At 34.4% G+C, this 22,304-nt stretch overlaps 1 protein-coding gene across 1 annotated transcript in view; it reads left to right on the top strand.

Moving 5' to 3' along the window:
- ADGB (androglobin) overlaps positions 1 to 22,304 on the top strand; it is a gene marked incomplete at its 5' end in the record, with an annotated part of 148,818 nt that overhangs the window by 100,433 nt on the left and 26,081 nt on the right. Inside the window, 6 exons of the mRNA XM_082633767.1 lie at positions 1,291 to 1,425; positions 1,965 to 2,118; positions 6,363 to 6,550; positions 12,940 to 13,124; positions 17,004 to 17,200; positions 19,286 to 19,397. Of these exons, the coding sequence (XP_082489893.1) occupies positions 1,291 to 1,425; positions 1,965 to 2,118; positions 6,363 to 6,550; positions 12,940 to 13,124; positions 17,004 to 17,200; positions 19,286 to 19,397 (971 nt within the window). The remainder of the gene's footprint in view (positions 1 to 1,290; positions 1,426 to 1,964; positions 2,119 to 6,362; positions 6,551 to 12,939; positions 13,125 to 17,003; positions 17,201 to 19,285; positions 19,398 to 22,304) is intronic.

Genomic DNA, 22,304 nt, shown 5'->3' with positions numbered 1-22,304 from the left:
GAATGTGTGATGGAAACAGTGACAGTCTGGAAAGCCTTTAAATTGCACCCTTCTCTTAGAATCGTGGTGGGACCCATTGCACTCAGTTCCCTGTGTGGCCTGCTTAGTTCCTGTACTGGCTCAGCCAGCTCCTGCATTTAGACTCAGCCAGCCCCCATATGATTGACAGGGGTACTCTGCATTGACCGACCATCACGTCATACTTCCTAGTGAGGGTGAGCAGGTTATTTATCAACCAAACTGGGACACTTTGACAGGTAATGAAGGAGCACTATTAATAATTATGCCAGGGATATGAGCCTAAACCAGGACTGCCCCAGAAGAACCAGAATATATAATCGACCTGGTCTTTGTTCTTGTCATTATTTTGAAAAGCTTTTAAAAATCCTTCCGAATATAAACCTGTCATTTTCCTCCCACCACCAATGACCAGTGATCAAATGGAGCATGTGAATCCTATCCTCTGTGAGGATCTCTATGGCTCTGCTTCCCCGTGACAGTACAGTTGAGCCATCCACCTTCTGGAAGCCAAGAGCCCCTCTAGCTCTGTCTAGACCTCTAACAGAGAACCATTCCTATGGTCATTATAGCTTCTGTCCCAGCTAATACCCAAGACATTGTATAAAAGACCTGAGATTCCTGGTGCTACTGAGGCTGGGTCCAGTTCCTGGCAGAGTGGTAGGTACAGGACCTGGAGGATCTCTCTCATCACTTCCATCGTGTTCTGGAATATGCCACAGGCTTCCAGGGGTCAAATATGGAGAAACCTCAGTTGCACCAGAAATCATGTAGAAGGGAAAACTCTGGCACTCTCCCCTTTTGTGGCCTCTGTTTTTTGGGGGTTTTTTAGTCTTTTTTTCCAAATCCATTCCTCACTTTAAACTCCATTCTAGTATTGAGTCTCCAGTCAACCCCAGACCTTCAGTGGCTTCCACCCAGTTTTATTGCTAGTTTGCCTGCTTCTAGTTTCATCACCCTTATAGGTTGAAATTTAGTGCTGATTTCCCATCTATAAATTTCAATTACTCCTTACATCATGAATTAGGTTCTCTCTTGACTAAGAACTTCAAATAACTTTGGGCACCTTTGATAGACATCGTGGTTAATCTGGAATGGGCTCTCCTGCTTTGGTGCCATGCACCACGAGCCCCCATTTGATGAAGGACTCAATCTAGCCAACAATGTACTACAATATTTTATGCTGTTCTTTTGCCTATTTCTTTTTTGTAAATAGAATTTATTTTAAAAGTTGTTTTGCCATTGATACTTAAATTATTTTTAAATTTTTAGACTTATGTTTAAAAGTAAGTGCAAGTCTATGGAATCTTATCCATGCTATCAAGATGAAGAAACTAAGATTGCTTTTGCTGACTACACTGTGACTTATGCAGACCAGCCACCAAATACTTGGTTTATAGTATTCAGGTGAGGCTATCATATTGGCAAGTAATATCACTCTTAAGTGGCATGAAATATTCATATATACAGAGCTTTCTTTATGATAGTAGTAAAGGTATTAATATGAACGTTTAAGTTGCTTTCAGAAGTTAGTTAAAATTTCTTCCATATCTGCTATGCATAAATGAGATATTATAGAAATTTTTATTCATGTTTCTTTAAACAAAATATGAAGACTATGAAGTGTTAATTGTTAGATTTTTTATGAGTATGGTAAACATAATAAAATAAATTGATACTTTTTCCGTATATAAATAAATTTACTAATTTCGAAGCAATAGCCTATTAGGTAAGAGTCACAAACTACTTATAAATGGGATTTCTTAAAAGGTTTGCATTTGCATGACAAAATAGTGTATCAATAAGAATTTTAAAGGAAAACAGTATGCATGCTTTTAAGTTATTTGCAACTTTAAACGTATGTTTTTATTTCTTAGCATCAAACCTAATTTCAAACTTTCTTTATGATTCATATCAAGGGAAAGTTCATGCTTTTGTAATTACAGAGAAACATTTTTGGTTCCTCAAGATATGACTTTGGTTCCCAAAGTATATACTACCCTTCCAGTCTGTATGCTCCACGTTGTTAATAATGACACAATGGAACAAGTGCCAAAGGTATTCCAAAAAGTGGTGCCTTATCTTTACACTAAGAATAAGGTAGGTGTAAAATTTATTCTCCTCATATGATAGAATAGCAGTGAGAAGTCAGCACGCTGAGAGGTTCCAACAGAAGGTAGAACAGATGTGTTTTCAATCTACATAACAGAGGAATAGGGTCCTGGTCTTTCTCCATAGAAGTCCCATGTATTTGACAGCAAAAGGTAATTAATGCGAGTGTTAGAACATTCATCTTTTAGCCCTCCTTCTTATCTTTTATCCAAAGAAAATATGACAAAAGGAAAAGTTAGAAATTCTCATTATTAAAATCATAAAATCATACAAACCCTCAAAATGAAAATGGAGGTAAAGAACACATTTATTCCTATCCCTAAACCAAACCAAAGCAGCAGGTTTTCTCAGTTTCCCAGTGGGTTTTTTATTCTATTCCTAAACGTGTCAGAAGATTGTGATTACACAGCCACTCACCACCCCACCAGCCCCAGTCTTTTCCAGGGCTACCCAGATTCCTTCAAGAATAGACACTCTTGGCACATTACTCCTGCTGAATACAGACCCTGATGGTTGATGTCCATGCAAATCACGTTGCCTCTCTATTTACCTGAACCTCATTTTTGTGTTTCCAGTCATTTCTTCTAAGAGGGAAGCACGATAAAAGATAGTGTATACCTGCACTGTAAATCGGGAGATCTCCTGTAGCTCTGATGTTCCATTCCTTAGTTGTATGGCTTTGAACCTCTTTATTTTTCTCTTCAAGCTGTGGTTGTGACTGACTTCTATAGTTCTATGCATTATTTTGTATAAATTTAGACATATCTACCTGATGAATACTGGGTTATAGGAATAAAAGATATAGAATATCACTCCTTAAAAGAACCCGATAGTTCTTTTGAGTTATTTTAAGAATTTTTTAAAATAAGACTTTATTTTTTAGAGTCAGCAAAATTGAGAGGAAAGTGCAGAGATAGCCCTTATACTCTCTTCTCCCCCACATGCACAGCCTTCCTCATTATCAACATCCCCTACTAGAGTGGTGCATTTGTTACAGTTGCTCATTTTACATTGACACATCATAATCACACAAAGTCCATAGTTTACATTATGGTTCGCTGTTTGTGTTGTACCTTCTATGGGTTTAAACAAATGTAAAATGACATGCATCCATTATTATGAGATCATGCAGAGTATTTTTACTGCCCTAATAATCCTCTGTGTTCCACTTATTTATCCACCCACCCCAAGCCCTGCCAACCACTGATCCTCTTACTATCTCCATAGTTTTGTCTTTTCCAAAATGTCATAAAGTTGGAATCATATAGTACATAAGAAAACTTTTCAGAGTTTTATAATTTTTTCCATACACATTTTGTACATATTTTGTTAGATTTATATCTAAGTATTTCAGTTTTGTGGATGCTAATGTAATTTGTTTTTAATTTCAAATTCTACTTGTTCACTGTTAAACTATTTTAGAGATTTTAGGAAACTTTTTAAAAATCAGGGCAATTAAATTTTTCATGAAATCATTTAATCCATTTATATCTATATATAGAGGTGTGTGGCTGTGTATAACTATTGTTAAAACTTTATTTTACTAATGAGTTTTTATACTATTTCATTATAATTTAAAAACCCATCTTTTATTAAAAGCTTATCATTTTTTTCTATTTTTCATGAGATACAAATTTTCTCAATAATGCAGCCTGATTTTACTAAATTTGAAGATATTATCAAATTGTAAATTGGACTTAAATCATTTTGTTTGTATTAAATTTTGCACATTTACTTCACATTTACATGTTATTAGAAAATCTGATAGACAATATTTTTGTGTGCAGTTATGTATATTTGGAGTTATATACTTAAATGTAATTTTTAAAAACTCAAAGTCTGTGCACCAATCTGTTATTTTTCTAATTGCTTTGAAAGAGTATTTATATTTCACTTAAAAATAGAAGAATTTGCCAGTAAAAGACAATTTCTGTACATCAAACAGGTACTTAAAAACTGAATTTATTTGACCCTAATATAATTTGACCCTCCATACAACTCCCTTTTGCACTATATTTATTCTCCCTTATGTCCTAGTAAATAGCAATTTATTAAAAATTATAGCTTGGGAAATTTATTGATGAACGTTGCCTCTCTCCAGCAGAATATCTTGGGTTAAACCAAACACTATAAGAGATAACTAGTTCTTTGTTAACAAACTTGTCTTCACACCAGTAACAATTGATGGGTTATTTTCATAATGTCTGTTTATCAAGTTTGGCCTAGATTTCCTTTTGAATATAAAAAGTTTTTTCATTTGTGATTGGAAATCAAAAGTCCCAAAGATCCATATGAAAAAGATGATATCTTTCAAAGGGAGACTCTATCAAGATCATAGATGTCATTAAATTCTAGAGACGAGCTCTTTACTTCACTAGATAAGTATACTAATATTAATCATATTAGCCATTGATACTTAATTTTTGTAGGGATCTTTAAGGATATTTAGTTGAACCACATAAGAATCTGATTCTTGTTTATATCTAGCATACTTTGGGTTTGGTTTGGGTTTGGTTTAATAACCCCAGTGAAGACCTCCCTTTCTAAACTTGAATTTGGGGGGTAGCTTTAAATGACGCATTTTGAGTCAATATGCAGAAAAACACTTTATCTCCATTTAACAATTATTTATAAACTGTAAATTTAGGATTGCAACAAGCATAGCCATTCCCTCTGTCAAATACCTCCTGTCTTCTAACCTCTCACTGTGGGTCTTTTTAGAATAAAATAGAGAGAATGAGGAGGAGAATATAGAGCTGTATGAATACAAGAATAGCTTCAGTCATCCTTCTTGTGGTATGGTTTTCCTTTCGTCACAATTCTTGATCTTTGAACATTTCTCCAAATTATCTGTCTCCTCTAAAATGTAGTTCCCAGAACTAAATGCAGCCTCTAAAGGGAATTCCAACCCATCTGAAGGAGGATCGTTACTCCATTGTTTTGTAGCCCATGATTGCATTCGCATTTTGGCACTTGCCAGGCATTTGACACATATGTAGCCTATTTTAGGTCAACTTTTTCTAACGTATGTCCACAGAACTAGTGTCTAAGGTTAAAAAAAAATAAAAACTCCAGGTTACACAGTTAATCCTTTAGAATTGTTTGACATATATTTTTTCATAATTTTTCAAAGACCATAACCTGTGATTTGAAATACTTATCTATGAGGTTTCTCAGTACTCGGTACTCGGTTATGTTACTCTTCTATTACAGAGTCTTGAGGTCAGTTTAGAGTCACCAGGTCCTCTCAAAATCCTATCACTGGTTTAGCTTTAGACTTTCACTTACCAGTATCTATCCTACCATTTTATAAACTTTTATTCCTCTCAAAATTGTTCTCTGAGTCTAGACAAACACAAAATCAGAGTCATGTAATTTTGTTTTGCTTCTTTAATAGATTAGTATCACAAGCCCAAATAATAACAAAAACAGCAATAAATCTGTACTTTGCTGATAAAAACACTTTAGCATACATGATTTATCTTCCTTTTCTTCTTGCCCCAATGTCTTGTGTATTTCTAATTTTTTGTTCCTGAAAATCTAGACACATTGGAGAGCTTCCTCTGCATCACAGAGCCACTGGAATACAAATCTATATTCTTCTGTCTTGTTAGAAGTGTATAGAATTATAAACTCAGAATTACTTTGAACTTTTGTCTGTTAGCACTTTCCCAGGTTCCTTAACTGTTTCTTTTCTCCAACCTAAAGAACTCATCTCCAGGCTCACATCTGGGTTCCATGGAACCAGATCTGCTGCTAATTTGATAGCTTTACCTGCCAATGGTCATCCCAAGGGCACTACATTTCCATAAACTCTTCTGCCTTTTTCATCTCATATTTAGAAAGATGATACTGAGAAGACAGGGAAATCAAGTAGGAAGCTATTGGGCTGATCCAGGATGATATAATGATAAAAATCTGCCTTAGGAAGCATTAGGAGAATTAGCAGGAAATGTAGTAATCATCTACCACAGTTAAGCACTTTTTTTTATAGCTAGGGAACCATACAAACAAAAGTGTTAGAGTTTTCCATTTTCTCCAAAAACATGTAAGATAGCAATTTTCAAGAGGGATTTCAAAACATGCTAGTGATTTGTTGATTATCAATAGATTTTAGGATGTTTATGTATATTAAGATAATAAAGATTTTTAATACTGTGAAATCATCTATTGTACCTTTGAGAGACTAGTGACAATGTCTCTTACTTCTGTGTAATTCTTTTTTCCTGTAGAAAGGATATACATTCGTGGCTGAAGCATATACTAGTGATGTATATGTAACATCCTCACGATGGAAAATGCGCCTCATTGGTTCTTATCATCCACTCCCATACCTGTCTCGAGATCCTCCATGTAATACCTTTGCCATAAAGGAAATCAGAGATTACTACATACCCAATGATAAGAAAATTGTATTCAGGTATGTGACAGAAAGGAAATGCATTCCTTTAAAAATATTAACAATTTTTGTATTAAATAATTGACTTTAAATTTAAATATTTTATTTTAAATATTAATATTATCAAAAATAATAAATTTTCTGTAAAATCCTGGGTGAATTTTGAACTTCACTTTTATACTCTTTTGGAAACAACATAGAGAGTAATGTGATTATATAAATGTTATATAAGATCAAGCTTATGTTGCACATAATGGTTTCTTAGTCCTCATCGTATTTGACTTTCATTGAACATCCTTCATAACACTCTTCCCTCTTTTTACTCTCTCCTTGTTCTGTTCCATCTCTAACTCTTCTCTTGTGTAGGTTTCTCCTTATCTGCCAACTCATCCTTCTTTTCATACTTATATATTCTCCATGAATAGCCTCATCATGGACTCCACTCTCTTTCATTAATCAGCCCTTTTGATTCTCATTCCCTCATACCTCTCATCTCTATGCCCTCCTCTTTATTCTCAATGTCCTCCACTACTTCAGGGCCTCATTATATTTTGTCTATAGAAATGCTGTGTCCATGTCTCCATTATATTCACTCTTCATTTTTAACTATTTCTCTGTCTCTCTCACCTTATTCATTTACATATCCATCCTTTACTACCAGAGTAGTTACCTTTCTAACAAACATATTTAAATATGTGATTTCCCTTCTTTAAAATTTTGGACAACTTTCCATTGGCTGTAAAGTAAAATCCAAACCACAAACACTCCTGCCCAGCCTCCCAACACATGGTGCACTCTCTTGATGGAGCTATGGACCAACTCCTGACATACTTGTAATGTGATTTTACCTTGCCCATGCCTTTCCTCTTATCTTGTTATATCCTGTCTCCATTTCTCCACCTAGCAAAATTTATCACTTTTAAGGATCATTTTCAACAGTCAAACCTTTTATACCCAAACCTCCAAATATAACTAGTTAGTCCTGGTCGTGTTTCAGTAGTCTTTGGTTCTTTCTGAGAATGTGACATATCAAATTTTATCTGGTTAATGTCACATCCACCTCCATGAGAATTAACACTTATTGGAGGCAGGAACCATGTCTTATCAATACAGGACGTATTGATATATGCCTGATACCTAGTTAGCCTTCCTTAAATATTGTTAAATGTTCATTAAATGTTGTTATTAAGTGAGTTGTTAGAATACTTGTCTTCTCTTTTTCATATATTTTTTCTATGCAGAAAGTTTGGCAAATATGTAAATATATTATTAAGGAAATAAAAATCACACATAATCAAACAACCTAGAAACAATCATTGTTAGTATTCTATTGTATTTTCTTAGAATGTTTTTTCTAGTCACCCTTTAACATTATTAAAATCATAACATAATTAAAGTTTTATATTCTGACTTTTTACTTAACATTATAGTGTTAACATTTCCCAATGCAATTAAGACGTTTTGTGAACGCTTTTTCATGGTTATCTAATAATTATTCATATGAATATACAAGTGTTTTGGTTATTGGTTATTCCCTGTTGTTACAAATTTCCCTTTCTACTTTTACTATAGTATTAATAGAGATATGATGGGCATATTTTATTGTAAATATTAAAGAAAATTTCTGAGTATTGTCTAAAGATTTATTGTTTTAAGGAGATTAAATATTTTAAAGATACCACACATATTGGTAAATTGGTTTTCAAAAGTAAAACCCAAGTCTTTTTGACAGTATAGGCACAAATAATAATTCATTGTATTCTGGCTGATTTTTCTGTATAATTCATATTTATTTGTTCCTTAAAACCTTTTTCCCTTTAACAAACATGCTCACATTTTTTGGAAAGAAAGATAAACAACAACAAAACTAAATTACAGAACATTATGTACAGTATATCCCAAGTATAGTTTCTTTTTTTTTTAAACATCTTTATTGGAGTATAACTGCTTTACAATGGTGTGTTAGTTTCTGCTTTATAACAAAGTGAATCAGTTATATATATACATATGTTCCCATATCTCTTCCCTCTTGCGTCTCCCTACCTCCCACCCTCCCTATCCCACCCATCTAAGTGGTCACAAAACACCGAGCTGATCTCCCTGTGCTATGCCACTGCTTCCCACTAGCTATCTATTTTACATTTGGTAGTGTATATATGTCCATGCCACTCTCTCGCTTTGTCACAGCTTACCCTTCTCCCTCCCCATATCCTCAAGTCCATTCTGTAGTAGGTCTGTGTCTTTATTCCCGTCTTACCCCTAGGTTCTTCATAACCTTTTTTTCTTAGATTCCATATATATGTGTTAGTATACGGTATTTGTTTTTCTCTTTCTGACTTACTTCACTCTGTATGACAGACTGTAGGTCCATCCACCTCACTACAAATAACTCAATTTCGTTTCTTTTTATGGCTGAGTAATATTCCATTGTATATATGTGCCACATCTTCTTTATCCATTCATCTGTTGATGGACACTTAGGTTGCTTCCATGTCATGGCTATTGTAAATAGAGCTGCAGTGAACATTTTGGTACATGACTCTTTTTGAATTATGGTTTCCTCAGGGTATATGCCCAGTAATGGGATTGCTGGGTCGTATGGTAGTTCTATTTTTAGTTTTTTAAGGAACCTCCATACTGTTCTCCACAGTGGCTGTATCAATTTACATTCCCACCAACAGTGCAAGAGTGTTCCCTTTTCTCCACACCCTCTCCAGCATTTATTGTTTGTAGATTTTTTGATGATGGCCATTCTGACCGGTGTGAGATGATATCTCATTGTAGTTTTGATTTGCATTTCTCTAATGATTAATGATGTTGAGCATTCTTTCATGTGTTTGTTGGCAATCTGTATATCTTCTTTGGAGAAATGTCTATTGAGGTCTTCTGCCCATTTTTGGATTGGGTTGTTTGTTTTTTTGATATTGATCTGCATGAGCTGCTTGTATAATTTGGAAATTAATCCTTTGTCAGTTGCAAATATTTTCTCCCATTCTGAGGGTTGTCTTTTGGTCTCGTTTATGGTTTCCTTTGCTGTGCAAAAGCTTTGAAGTTTCATTAGGTCCCATTTGTTTATCTTTGTTTTTATTTCCATTTCTCTAGGAGGTGGGTCCAAAAGGATCTTGCTGTGATTTATGTCATAGAGTGTTCTGCCTATGTTTTCCTCTAAGAGTTTGATAGTTTCTGGCCTTACATTTAGGTCTTTAATCCATTTTGAGTTTATTTTTATGTATGGTGTTCCAAGTATATTTTCTTATGTTTATAGTTGTTTATATATTTTATATACAGGTAAAATTTTAGAGAAAATACTAAACAAAAGCACAGAACCTGAGGGCAATAAAAGGGTTGAAGAATTCTCTTTTTAATCTATCTGCTTCTTGTAATATGTTTGCATACTGCCTATTAGAAGAAATCAAAAAAAAAATGGAGAGAAGGAAGGAAATGTGCCAGTAACTAAAAATAACAATTGTGATAAAGTATTTTAACTACTATGATAGGAAACCATTGTATCACACAGCAGGGCCACTATTAGACTCAGTGATATTGAACCCAATACCTAAATTAGTCATAGCAGCTGGTCCTACATCTGTCAGGATGAGTTGAGAGGAAGGTGAGGAGAGAACTGCTTGCCTAGCACATGTAAAAATTCAGAAATTAGAGAGAATATGACCTTTTCAGTATGACCTTTGTTTTGTTTGCAAAATGGGGTTCTAGGGTGCTATAGCAAGAAGTAAGATCCAGATGTTGGCAGGGCCCTTTCCTGAAGGGCCTCAAGGCAAGAAGAGATTCAGATTTTACCATAGAGGCACTGAGATGCTTTGGAGGATTTTAAGAAAAATGGCATTAATAGACTTGTGTTAAAACATTATGTCTGCAATGTATGAATTGAAAAAGTACTCTAAATATAATTTCTAAGAACAGAAAAAATGTTAGAACCTTATTGTTATGAAATTATATGTAATCATAAAAGGTACAAAACATGAAAAAAAAAAAAAGGAAAAAAGCTCACTCGGAAGACTGCAGTGTGTTGAATGGATGAAGGGAAACATAACTGGAGACAGGGAAACCAGCCAGGTAGAAGTTGCAGAATAACACAGGTGTGTGATCATGGCAAGTGAAATAAGTCAGTGTATTTGTTTGCTAAGGCTGCCATAACAAAGGCCCACAGACTGGCAAAGTAGGTGGCTTAAAGAACAGAAATTCTGACTGCTAGAAGTCTGAGATCAAAGTGCCAGCTGGATTGATTCCTACTGAGGGCTGAGAGGGAGAAAATACTCCATGCTTTCTGCTAGCTTCTAGGGGGTTCTGGTCATTGGCATTCTTTGACTCGTAGATTTACCACCCTGGTCTTTGTGTTCCTCTTCACGCACCATTCTCCCTGTGTCTCTTTTCTCCAAACTTCCCCTTTTCATAAGGACCTCATTTTAACTTATCTCTGGGAGATAATATCCCTAAGAATGGTGACATTGTGAGGGGCTGGGGGTTAGGACTCCAGCATGTTTTTGAAGGGGACACAATTTAACCCACAACAGGCAGTGACAATGAATCTAGAGGGACGAGAAAGGATTTTAAGGTACCAAGGAAGTAAAATTGAGAGCGTTGGTTGGGGTTTGACTTGGGGAACTGTTGGACAGTAAGTGTCATTTACTTAGTTAGAGGTTACAGGAAGAGAACCCTATTGGCTGGTTGGGCAACAGAAAGACAATAATTTTTTGTTGTTGTTGTTGTTTTTTGGCTGCACTGAGCCTTCCTTGCTGCGTGCAGGCTTTCTCTATTTGCGGCGAGCGGGGGCTACGCTTCGTTGCAGTGTGCGGGCTTTTCATTGCGGTGGCTTCTCTTGTTGCAGAGCACAGGCTCTAGGCACACAGGCTTCAGTAGTTGCAGCACAAGGACCCTAGAGTGTGCAGGCTTCAGTAGTTGTGGCTCGCAGGCTCTAGAGCGCAGGCTCAGTAGTTGTGGTGCACGGGCTTAGCTGTTCTGTGGCATGTGGGATCTTCCCGGACCAGGGATCAAACTCGTGTCCCCTGCATTGGCAGGCGGATTCTTAACCACTATGCCACCAAGGAAGTCCTAATTCATTTTTAGGTGTTTAACATGGTAGACCAGTGAAATGTCCCAGGGATACTGCATAGGGGACTCGGGCTGGAGACACAGATTTGGAACTCATTATTCTGTTTCTGCCCATGGAAGTGCCCAGGAAAGTTTGTACAAAGAGAGTCAGATCCAGGACAGAATATTAAGATTCTCTGATACGTATGGGAATGTCAGTGTGAGAGAAGTCTAAAAGTAGGACCCCTGAAATAGGAGGTACAAAAGTTATTATGCTCATGGGGAAAAGTTTTTGAAGAAAGAGAAAATGAGGGTTGATTTGACTTTGTCAGATTCTCCTAACAGTTCAGGAAGATGAGAACTGAGGTTTCTATAGGGTGGTGACAAGGTGCTTGACACCATGGCAAGAGCAAGTTTAGCATCTTGGTTGGGGTCAGAGTGGAGTGCTGTGAGCGAGTGGGAGGTGATGAGCCGAGGACAGTGGAAGTTGACAACCCTCCTTAGATCGTTAGCTGGGGAATAAAATAGAGCTGAGACTGATCAACAGGGTTGACTGAAGATTTTTGAAGATTTTTTTTTTTTTGGTTTGTTTTTTGTTTTGTTTTGATCTGTTTTTCAGTGGGTGAGAACTGCACAGGTACAAAAGCCAATATCAAGGAGAAATAAAGTGGGGAAATTTAAGATACAGAAGAGAGAAGATAGAAGAGCAAATTTCTAGAGAAACTGAAAGTTTATAGGGTGCTGAACATTTGCAAAGATTCACCTAAAGTAGGAAAGAACTCTACAAAACAAGAAACCTCTTAGACTGCACTAAGGGAGGAGTTGGGAAGGAATCAGACTGCACATTTCCAGTCTTTTTTGCAAGAGGTTCCCAACCGGCTTGGTTAAAGGGTGAGAGCACAAGCAACAGATACTACTTCTGACTTCTCTGTATTTTTGTGAAAGAAAATACTGTTAACGGTATTTAACAAACACTGTTAACAGTGAGGTTTTGGAAGCTACTGTCAGTTGTGCTCTTTGTCCCACTAGAGAGGAGGGCGTAATGGAAAGGTTTCATGTGGCAGTAGTTTGCAATCTATCAAGTTTTATAAGTGAGTGCTTATTATATCTAAGTAAAAAGTTACGTTTCCTGTTTGGGATATGATGATAATAAACATCCTATATTTAACTTCATTTTACCACAGCATACTGGGATCTTTTGCCAAAGTCTATAATAGCACTAATATTTCCAGGATTTTAACTGACTTTATAAAGTGGTTTTACTTGTAGATTATCATATCAGCAAATGATACAGTTTCTTTTAGCTATTTGAAGGAAAGACCAGCATACTTGTTTATAAAGGTGAATGTTTTTCTTTATAGGTATTCAGTTAAAGTTGCATTACCACATCCTGTTACAATACAGGTACGCACGTCCAAACCAGATGCATTCATCAATCTACAGATACTAGAAAATGAAGAAGTTATCGTGAGCTCCACTGGGAAGGGCCAAGTTATCATTCCAGCAATTAACCTCTTGGGGAATGAGAAAGCCTTGAGCCCCCAGTGTAAGTATGGCTTTTAGAATTGGTTATTTAGATTCATAAACAGATATTTATGTTTATGTAACTGATTTTCTAAATGTTTTAAGATAAAATAGCAAGTAAACATTTAATTGCTAAAATTTGATATCATAATGGGAAATATTTTTTAAAAACTATTGCTTTTGTGTGCTAAATTCATCTCTGAAGATCAATAGATTTGTTATAACTGTACTTTAAAGACTTTGTTACCTGAACCTTCTTAGACTTCTGAATAAGACATAGATTTTTATTACTTTGAAAACTTTTTTTACTTTTATTCCCAATTCATTATTCTTAGAAAATATTCTACTTATTAAAATTAACAGAAACTTTGAAGTTATTACTTTCAATGGAATAGTCACAGGAGCTTTTAATAAACAAATTATTTCTGAAATAATGGACAACAGTGATACTCTGAGATATACTCAGTTTTGTTTTGTTTTTTTTTTTTTTTGCGGTATGTGGGCCTCTCACTGTTGTGGCCTCTCCCGTTGCGGAGCACAGGCTCCGGACGCGCAGGCCCAGCGGCCATGGCTCACGGGCCCAGCCGCTCCGCGGCACGTGATATCCTCCCGGACTGGGGCACAAACCCGCATCCCCTGCATCGGCAGGCGGACTCCACCACTGCGCCACCAGGGAAGCCAGTGCTGAATTTTTTTTTTTTAATCTGAGTATATATAATTTTCTGAACATGTATATGTATATATTAGATAAATGCTTAGAAGTAGAGCTATTGGGTCATTGGGTACATGCAGTAGTGATTTAGGTAGATTTTGTCAAATTGCCCTCCATTGAGTTTGTGTAAATTTACCTTCTTTTATCCATACTCCCCTGAATGACAGTAAGATATCATATTTCTTGGTTTTTCATATTTCTTCATTTCAATTTTAATGCTAAAAAGATTTATTTATATTTCACTTATCATTAATGAGGTTTAAGCATATTTTTATATATCTTATATATCCTCCTTTAATATTTCCTTCTTTGAAAATTTTTTTGAATGTTTTGCTCATTTTCTATTGGAATTAGTTGTTTTTCTTCTAATTTACGTGTACATTATCATATATTAAGAAAAAATTTTTTCCTTTTTTGTATTTGTTTCCAATATTTTTGATAACAAGTGGGTTATGAATAACTAAATGTCTGAAGGAAGTAATGAAGGAATTCACAAGGATAGGGACTGTGTCATTCATTGTTAATTTTTTATTGGATGGTAATTTATATATAGCAAGAAGTGCAAATCTAAGTTGATGAGTTTTGATAAGTGCAATGTACCAGTATGCCTCATACTCTTAACAAGATATAGAACATTTCTATTACCCAGAAAAAGTCCCTCAATGTATTTCCATTCAATTTCCCAATCCCCAAAGAGGAAACCACTGTTCACATTTCCATAACAATAAACTAGTTTTGTCTCTTCTAGAACTTCATGAAATTGGAAAACTGTAAATACTCTTTTGGCACTGGTATCTTTTGCTCAGCATAATGTTTTTAAGATACTTCCATGTTTTTGCTACTCCATTCCTTTTTATATTACTAAGTATTAGTCCATTGTATGGATAGACCACACAGTTTATTGCTTTAGATTTTAACTGGAATTGTGTTAACTTGGGAAACATTGGCATCTTAACAAAACTGAGTTTTCTGGTCCATGAACACAGAATATCTTTAACTTCTCTCAACGATGTTTTAAACCTTCAATGTACAGATTTTACAGATAGTTTATTAAATCTATACCTAAGTATTTTATTTCTATAGGAGCTCCATTTAGGACTAAGAATACACATAAATTTTATCATTTGATAGCTATATTCATTTACTAGGGCTGCTGTAGCAATTCACCACACACTGGGTGGCTTGAAACAACAAAGATGTACTCTCTCACGGTTCTGGGAGGCAGAAGTCCAAAATCAAGGTATTATCAGAGCCATTTCTCCATCAAAGTCTCTATGAGAGAATCCTTCCTTGCCTCTTCTAACCATTGTTGGCTCCTGGCATTTCTTGGCTTGTGAGAGTATATCTGTGCCAATGTCTGCCCCTGTCTTCACATGACTTTCATTCTGTGTATCTGTGTCTTCTCCTTTTCTCTTTTAAGGATGCTTATCATAGGATTTAGGGTCCTCTTTAATCCAGGTTGATCTCATGGTGGAATCCTTACCTTAATTATAGCTGCAAACACCCTTTTGTCAAATGAGGTTACATACTGAGGTTCTAGGTGGACATATCTCTTTGGGGGGGGTGTCACTATTCCACCCACTACAATATTGTACCATAGGTCACTTAGCCTCTGTTCAGTTTTTTTCTTTATTCTTTGCTTCCATTTAGATCATCTCTATTGCTTATTTTCAAGTTTACTAACCTTTTCTAAATTTGAAAATGTTTAAGTCCATCCAGGAACATCTCATTTCAGTTATAGTCAGCTCTAGAATTTCTTTTTATTTTTTATATAGTTTATTTCTCTGTTAATATTCACCATTTTTTCTTTCATTATGTCAACCTTTTCCCTTAAATCCTTAAACGCATCTTTAATCACTATTTTAAAGTCCTTGCTTGCTAAGTCCAACATCTGTGTCAGCTCTAAGGGTATTTCTATTGACTTTTTTCTGTTGGTTACATTGTGCACTGTCCATTGTATCTGCTATGTTATCAAGACTCTAGATTATGCTGTCTTCATCAAAAGCGTATTGAATTTTGTTCTAGACAATTTATTGACAGTTTAGCTTAATCCTATCAAAACTTTGTTCTAAGCTTCCTTAAGTCAGGTCTAGAGTTTCCATTACTCCAGGGCTAGGGTAACTCTAAAGAATAGCCTTTGTTGAGTTTCAGCTGAATGCTCTGTGTTTTCATTAAATTTTCTTCATTTTGGCAGAACTCCAATGTCTCTCAACACTGCAACCTTCAGAATCTCCATTAAGCTCACAATCTTCCAGTAATGTCTACCAGGCATCGTTAGGTATTTGTACAACCGAAGTTTAAAATTCAGCGAAAGACTCAAGTAGACCCCTATGCATATTTGTGAGTTCCTTTGCTGCTCAGATGCCTGCTTTCTGGTACCCTGCCTCACAAATTCTAATTGTCTCAGGAGCCTCAAATTCCAATCTTTGCTTCCTAAATCTGACAACACAGCTGTTCACTGTTTGAACTCTATTTCCCTGTGCCATGGGTAAGAAGATCCTCATGGGCAGAAATGTGGGGAAGTGTAGAGATCATCTTGAATGTTGCCCTTCTCTCAAGGATCACAGTCCTGGGCTGTCTATTGTCCTCCAGCTTAAAACAGTTGTTTTATGCATTTTGTCCAAATTTATCATTTTTATGGTATAAAAATTAATCCAATGCCCATTATTCTGTCATGGTTGGAATCTGAATTTCCCTGTGTACTTCACTTATGTTTCCTCAATACATGTTTGATGAATTAATTAACATCCAGCACATATCTATTTGTATCCCTTCCAATGGTACTTATATTATCTGTTAATTAAGAAATAATGAATGTAAAAATTAAAAATTACAGTAACATACACACACATAGTATTAAACGCTGAAGAAGTCAGAGTGTGTGGTATTAGTTTATTGTCATTCGAGCGGCACAGAATGAATGAGAAATTGTTGAATTGTATAATCTTTTATCAATCAGTGGTTGCTCAGAATATGCATTGCTCTATGCAAGTGTTATACCATTACACTAAGTTTCTTTAAGACCAGAATATTTCCAAGAAGCCAGTGATGTTTGTTTTTATCTCATTAAAACAAAACAAATTGACCTGTCCCTTTGACTGTTCTATAAGGATATAACTAAATAACACAGTCAGTAATAACTATGCATTCCACATATCTTAACTTAATCCTAATATTTCTCATATTCAGCTAGCAAGCAAATTCTTTCAACTCATGCTTCATTCAAGAAAGAGCAAGAATTTTACCTTAAGAAGAAATCTGCCCCAGGAGGTCAGAAATCCTATAAAAGACCTGGAAGTACAATAGTAGACACTGGTCAGCCTATTTTGGATGAGGAAACTATCTGTGTACCCACTATTGAAGAAAATGCTAGCACACCACAGCAGGTAATTTACATTTAAAAGAATTATTTAATGGTACTGCTCATAAAAATTTAACATAAATTGCAACAATTATTTTCCTAAAAATTGTTCATGTATAATACTTTTTATATGTAGTGCCACTAGTGTATAACCAGAATTGAAGAATTATTGAAAATTTTCTCTGTGCCAAGATTTTAAAATATGTGACAAATTTAATTTTTACACTAACCCTATAATGTAGATGTTATTATCTTACATTACATATGAGTTAGTGGTTATGAGACTTTGAAAAAGGTCATATATTAAGAAAAACATATTTGCATGTGCCTTAAATTGAAGAAATAAAGGACAATGCATATAATTTAAGGCAGCAAAGAAAACATGATTTATCCATTGAAAACCAAGAAAATAAATTAACTAATTAAAAGAAATAAAAACAAAATGCCCAAAATAAATCCTAATATGGCAGTAATTAAAATAAATGCAAATGGATTATTAATCAATTAGAAGGATACAATTTTAAGGTTAGATTAAAAAATAAGATCCAACTGTAAGTAGTCTAAAGGTGACACTTTTAAACAAAATAGCACAGAAAGTTTAAACTTCAACCAAAAGAGAGCTGTGATGATATTTTAATATCTCAATACGTAGGATTCATGGGGCATATTATATAAAAATAAAAGGAAAAATAAATCAGTATGACCATAACTGACATATAGGCACCTCACTGCCTAGACTCAGTAAATAAAAAGCAAAACTATTAGAGCTGTAGAGAAAAATAAGTTAACAATTGAGTTGAATATTTTAACACATACCTTTCAGAAGCAAGTAGATCAAGCTGAAAAACAAAATATATTTGATCATTAGGATATGAAATATTAAGTATAAGCTTAACCTTTTAGATATCTATACAGAACACTCCACCTAATAGAAGAGAATATACTTTTTCATAGAACACACAGGAAGCCTCAATAAAAACCAAACTATACTGTGTAAATGTTATCTGAACATAATGCAATAGTAATTAGTAATTAACTGCTTAAAATCCCATAAATGTGAAAACACAGTGAAATATACTAAATAATTCTTTAGTTAAAAAAATTATTAAAAAAGAAACTATTAAATACAAAGGACTCCATAAAAATAAAAAACTACAAATCAAAATTTGTAAGCCACATCTAAAGTAGCATTCAGTGGAATGTTGACTTTCAAATTAATTCGTCAGAAAGTATGAATGATTAAACAAATGAACTAAGCTATTAAAACAAAAAGTTAGAAAAAGAGTAAAAGAATAACTCAAAAATAAGAAGAAAAAGTCTTAATAAAAATGAGAGTAGAAATTAATGAAATGGGGAATAAAATTTAGGAAAATTAAGAAAACCTATGCTTTCTTAAGATTAATAAAGTAAACATGCTTCTTGTAAGACTAATCAAGTAAGAAAAAAAGAAAGGAAATATAAATAAATCAAATACAGAACAAAAAATTAGGATAGAGGTATAAATGCAAACAACAGGTTTTAAAAATATTTTAAGTATTATATACGACTCTATACTAGCAATTTAAAACTGACAAAAATTGTTTCAAATGTAAAATTCCTGGAGTTGGGAGAGGAATGGCATACCTGCTCCACTAAAAAAAAAGAAAATAGAAAATAATAAGAATAAATAAGAATAATAAAACTGAAATGATAATCAAAGTCTTACCTTTCCAAAAAGCTATAGGCCTAACTGCTTTACAGGATAGACCTAACAGACTTTTGAGGAGTAAATTGTTCTAGAAAACAGAAAAAAAGTACAAACCTTCCAATCCTTTTTAAGAGATTAATGTAATTCTGATTCCAAAACTGATAAGTAGCAAAAGTAAAATACGTAAATTTCATTTATAAACATGAATGCAGAAGTTATAAATACTAGAATATATGATGGTAAGTATTCGTGGGGTTGTGAGAATAAACTTTTATGGACTGTGGTATTATAGAATTTTGGAGAACATCTGACAGTATCTAATTAAAGTATTATTATATGATCCAGAAAAATATGCATTTATTATGTGCCTAAAATCCTATGTTTATTTTTATTGTTAATTTTTTATTGCATTTTATTTCCTAGGTATACAAGTATATTATACAGTGTTTGGTGTTGTATAACAGCTGGCCTCTCACTGAAAGTCAACAGATGTTTGTTCAAGCACTAAAAGACTTAGAGAAAAATGATAACAAAGGTATGTCACCCTAAATGTTATTCATGTATTTTATATCTTCTAGAAATATTTAACAATAAATTTATCATGTAATCATTAAAACCTTATTGCTTACAATTTGTACTTTAATCCAATGGCATTTCCTGTTCTGTTAATTGATTACATGTTTCAAAATCTTGCTGTTTGGTTTATAAAAACCAAAAATATATGATTGTGTAGGCCTAGTTTAAACAAAGTTTGTCCAGTTAGTAAAAATTACTAGATGATTATCTAACAAAGGTACAGGAAACTTTTCTAGTTATAAAATTATGTTTGTCCAAGTCTTTGGGAAAGTATAACTTTAAAGATAAGTTTTTAAAAATATTTAAAAGAAGGAGAATCTCCTACTGAAGGAAGATTCAGGTTTATTTTTTAAAATGTAAACTACTCTTAATATTCCTGAAAAGGACATGATAGTTTGATGCTTTAGACTAAAAAAAAAAAATCTGAAATAGACTCTACTCCTAAGCACTATATCACATTGTGCAGTATAATAATTAAATCTGAAGGAATGAGTATTTTCAATGTATATTCTTTTCAAATTTTAAGCAAGATTGCCTAATCATAAAAATTAACATATGTACATTATTTTTAAAATAAAACTATACAATACAAAAGAGCACACTACAACACCATAAGCTGGTGAGGATACAGAGCAACAGGAATGTTCATACATTGATAGTGGGAATACAAAATGGTACAGCCAAGTTGGAAGACAAGTTTCAAGGTTTCTTTTCTTTTAATTAATTTTTATTGGAGTATAGTTGATTTACAATGTTGTGTTAATTTCTGCTGTACAGCAAAGTGAATGTTATACATATATCCACTCTTTTTTAGATTCTATTCCCATATAGGTCATTACAGAGTTTTGAGTAGAGTTCCCTGTGCTATCCAGTAGGTAGGTCCTTGTTGATGATCTATTTTATCTATGCTAGTGTATATATGTTAATCCCAAACACCCAATTTACCCCACCCCCACCCCCTTTCCCCTTTGGTAACCATAAGTTTGTTTTCTATATCTGTGACTCTATTTATGTTTTGCAAATAGGTTCATTTGTATCATTTTTTAGATTCCACAAATAAGCAATATCATATGATATTTGTCTTTGTCTGACTTACTTCACTCAGTATGACAATATCTAGGTTCATCCATGTCACTGCAAATGGCATAATTTCATTCTTTTTTATGGTTGGGTAATATTCCACTGTATATATGTGCGACATCTTCTTTAACCATTCATCTGTCGATGGACATTTAAATTGCTTCCATGTCCTGGCTATTGTAAATAGTGCTGCAGTGAACAATGAGGTGCACGGTTTCTTATGAAACTAAAAATGCATTTACTGTTGTGAAATAAAATTCACATTGTATGGCATGACAAGAAAAATGTGAACATAAAAAGTGTTCTCTGCCCTTTGGTCTCCTCTCTCCCCTCTACTGTGCATTGTGCATCTGCATTATACATCTACCAAACCTCCCCCATCAGCAGAAATACCATAAAAAGCAACATTCTCCTGGCATCAACAAGACAACTCCTAAAGCATAACAGCCCTTCTTGATCTTGTAAGGGGACAAGATGACGCTTAGATCCTGATTGTGTAAACTGCCAATAATTCATCATTTAATGTACATCCCTCTGTCTCAAAAACCTTATAACTATGCCTTGACTTCTAATGGGTGGAACAGTTTTCAGAGCTTTCTGAAATGCTGTTCCTGGGTTATAATCCTCAATTTGACTTGAAAAACTTTTCCATTTCTTTCTTAGATCGACTGATTAATTTTCCATTGACACTATGTAACCAGGAACTGTGCTCTTTAGTATTTACACAAAAGAGTTGAAAACTGAATTCTGGTTTAAGATGGTGACATGGGATGCTCCTGAATTTACCTCCTCCCACAGAAACAGATACACAGCTGATTACCTCCTACACATCAGGCAAATGGAAAAACTCACACCAAAATGTATCATAAAGTTTGAGATATACTCTCACCATTAAACCCCACACCCAGCACAGTGACATACAATTGGAAGGGAACTCACAACACCAAAAGCAAAGGGTTTGGACTGAACGTCTAGTGCCCCAGCTATTAAAATTTCCACGTGAGTGACTGGCACCCAAAACACCTAGCTCTAAAGGCCAATGGGTTTTGTCCACAAGACCCATAAGACTATAGCAAATAGTTCTTAGTAGGCTTCCAAGGATGCTCTGGCCTCCAGGGCTCAGTGCAGAGACAGCAGACAGAACTGCCCATCTCCCAGTCTTTCCCTGAAAGGTCTATTTGCATACTTTAAAAGCTACTGCCTGAAGGTCTGGCTTCTAATCCAATATATTTTTTTAATGTTTGTACTACCCACAGCCATGTGTACATTCAATGCCGTCTCTATCAAAATTACAGTGGCATTTTTCACAGAAAAAGTAAAATCCTAAAATTTGTATATAACTACAAACTAGAAGAAAACATAGGGGATAAAATCCTTGACATCAGTCTTAACAATGATTTTTTGGTATTGATACTGAAAGTATGAGCAACGAAAGCAAAAATAAACAAGTAGGACTACATCAAACTAAAAAGCTTCTGCACAGCAAAGGAAACCATCAATAAAATTAAAGGCAAGTTATGGAATGGGAGAAAATATTTGCAAACCATATATCTGATAAAAGGTTAATATCCAATATATATAAAGAATTCATACAACTCAATGTCAAAAAAAGAAACAATCCAATTAAAAAATGGGCAGAGGACCTGAATAGAAATTTTTCCAAGGAATACATACGGATGGCCAACAGACACACAAAAAGATGCTCAACATCACTAATCATTAGGGAAATGTAATTCAGAACCACAATGAGATTTTACCTCACATTTGTTAGGATGGCTATTATCAT

Source organism: Mesoplodon mirus (genome assembly GCF_964341445.2).
Source record: "Mesoplodon mirus genome assembly, chromosome: 10".
NCBI classification, from domain to species: Eukaryota; Metazoa; Chordata; class Mammalia; order Artiodactyla; family Ziphiidae; genus Mesoplodon; species Mesoplodon mirus.
The sequence above is the reverse complement of the archived record's forward strand: the minus strand, read 5'-3'. Positions and strand labels throughout refer to the sequence as shown.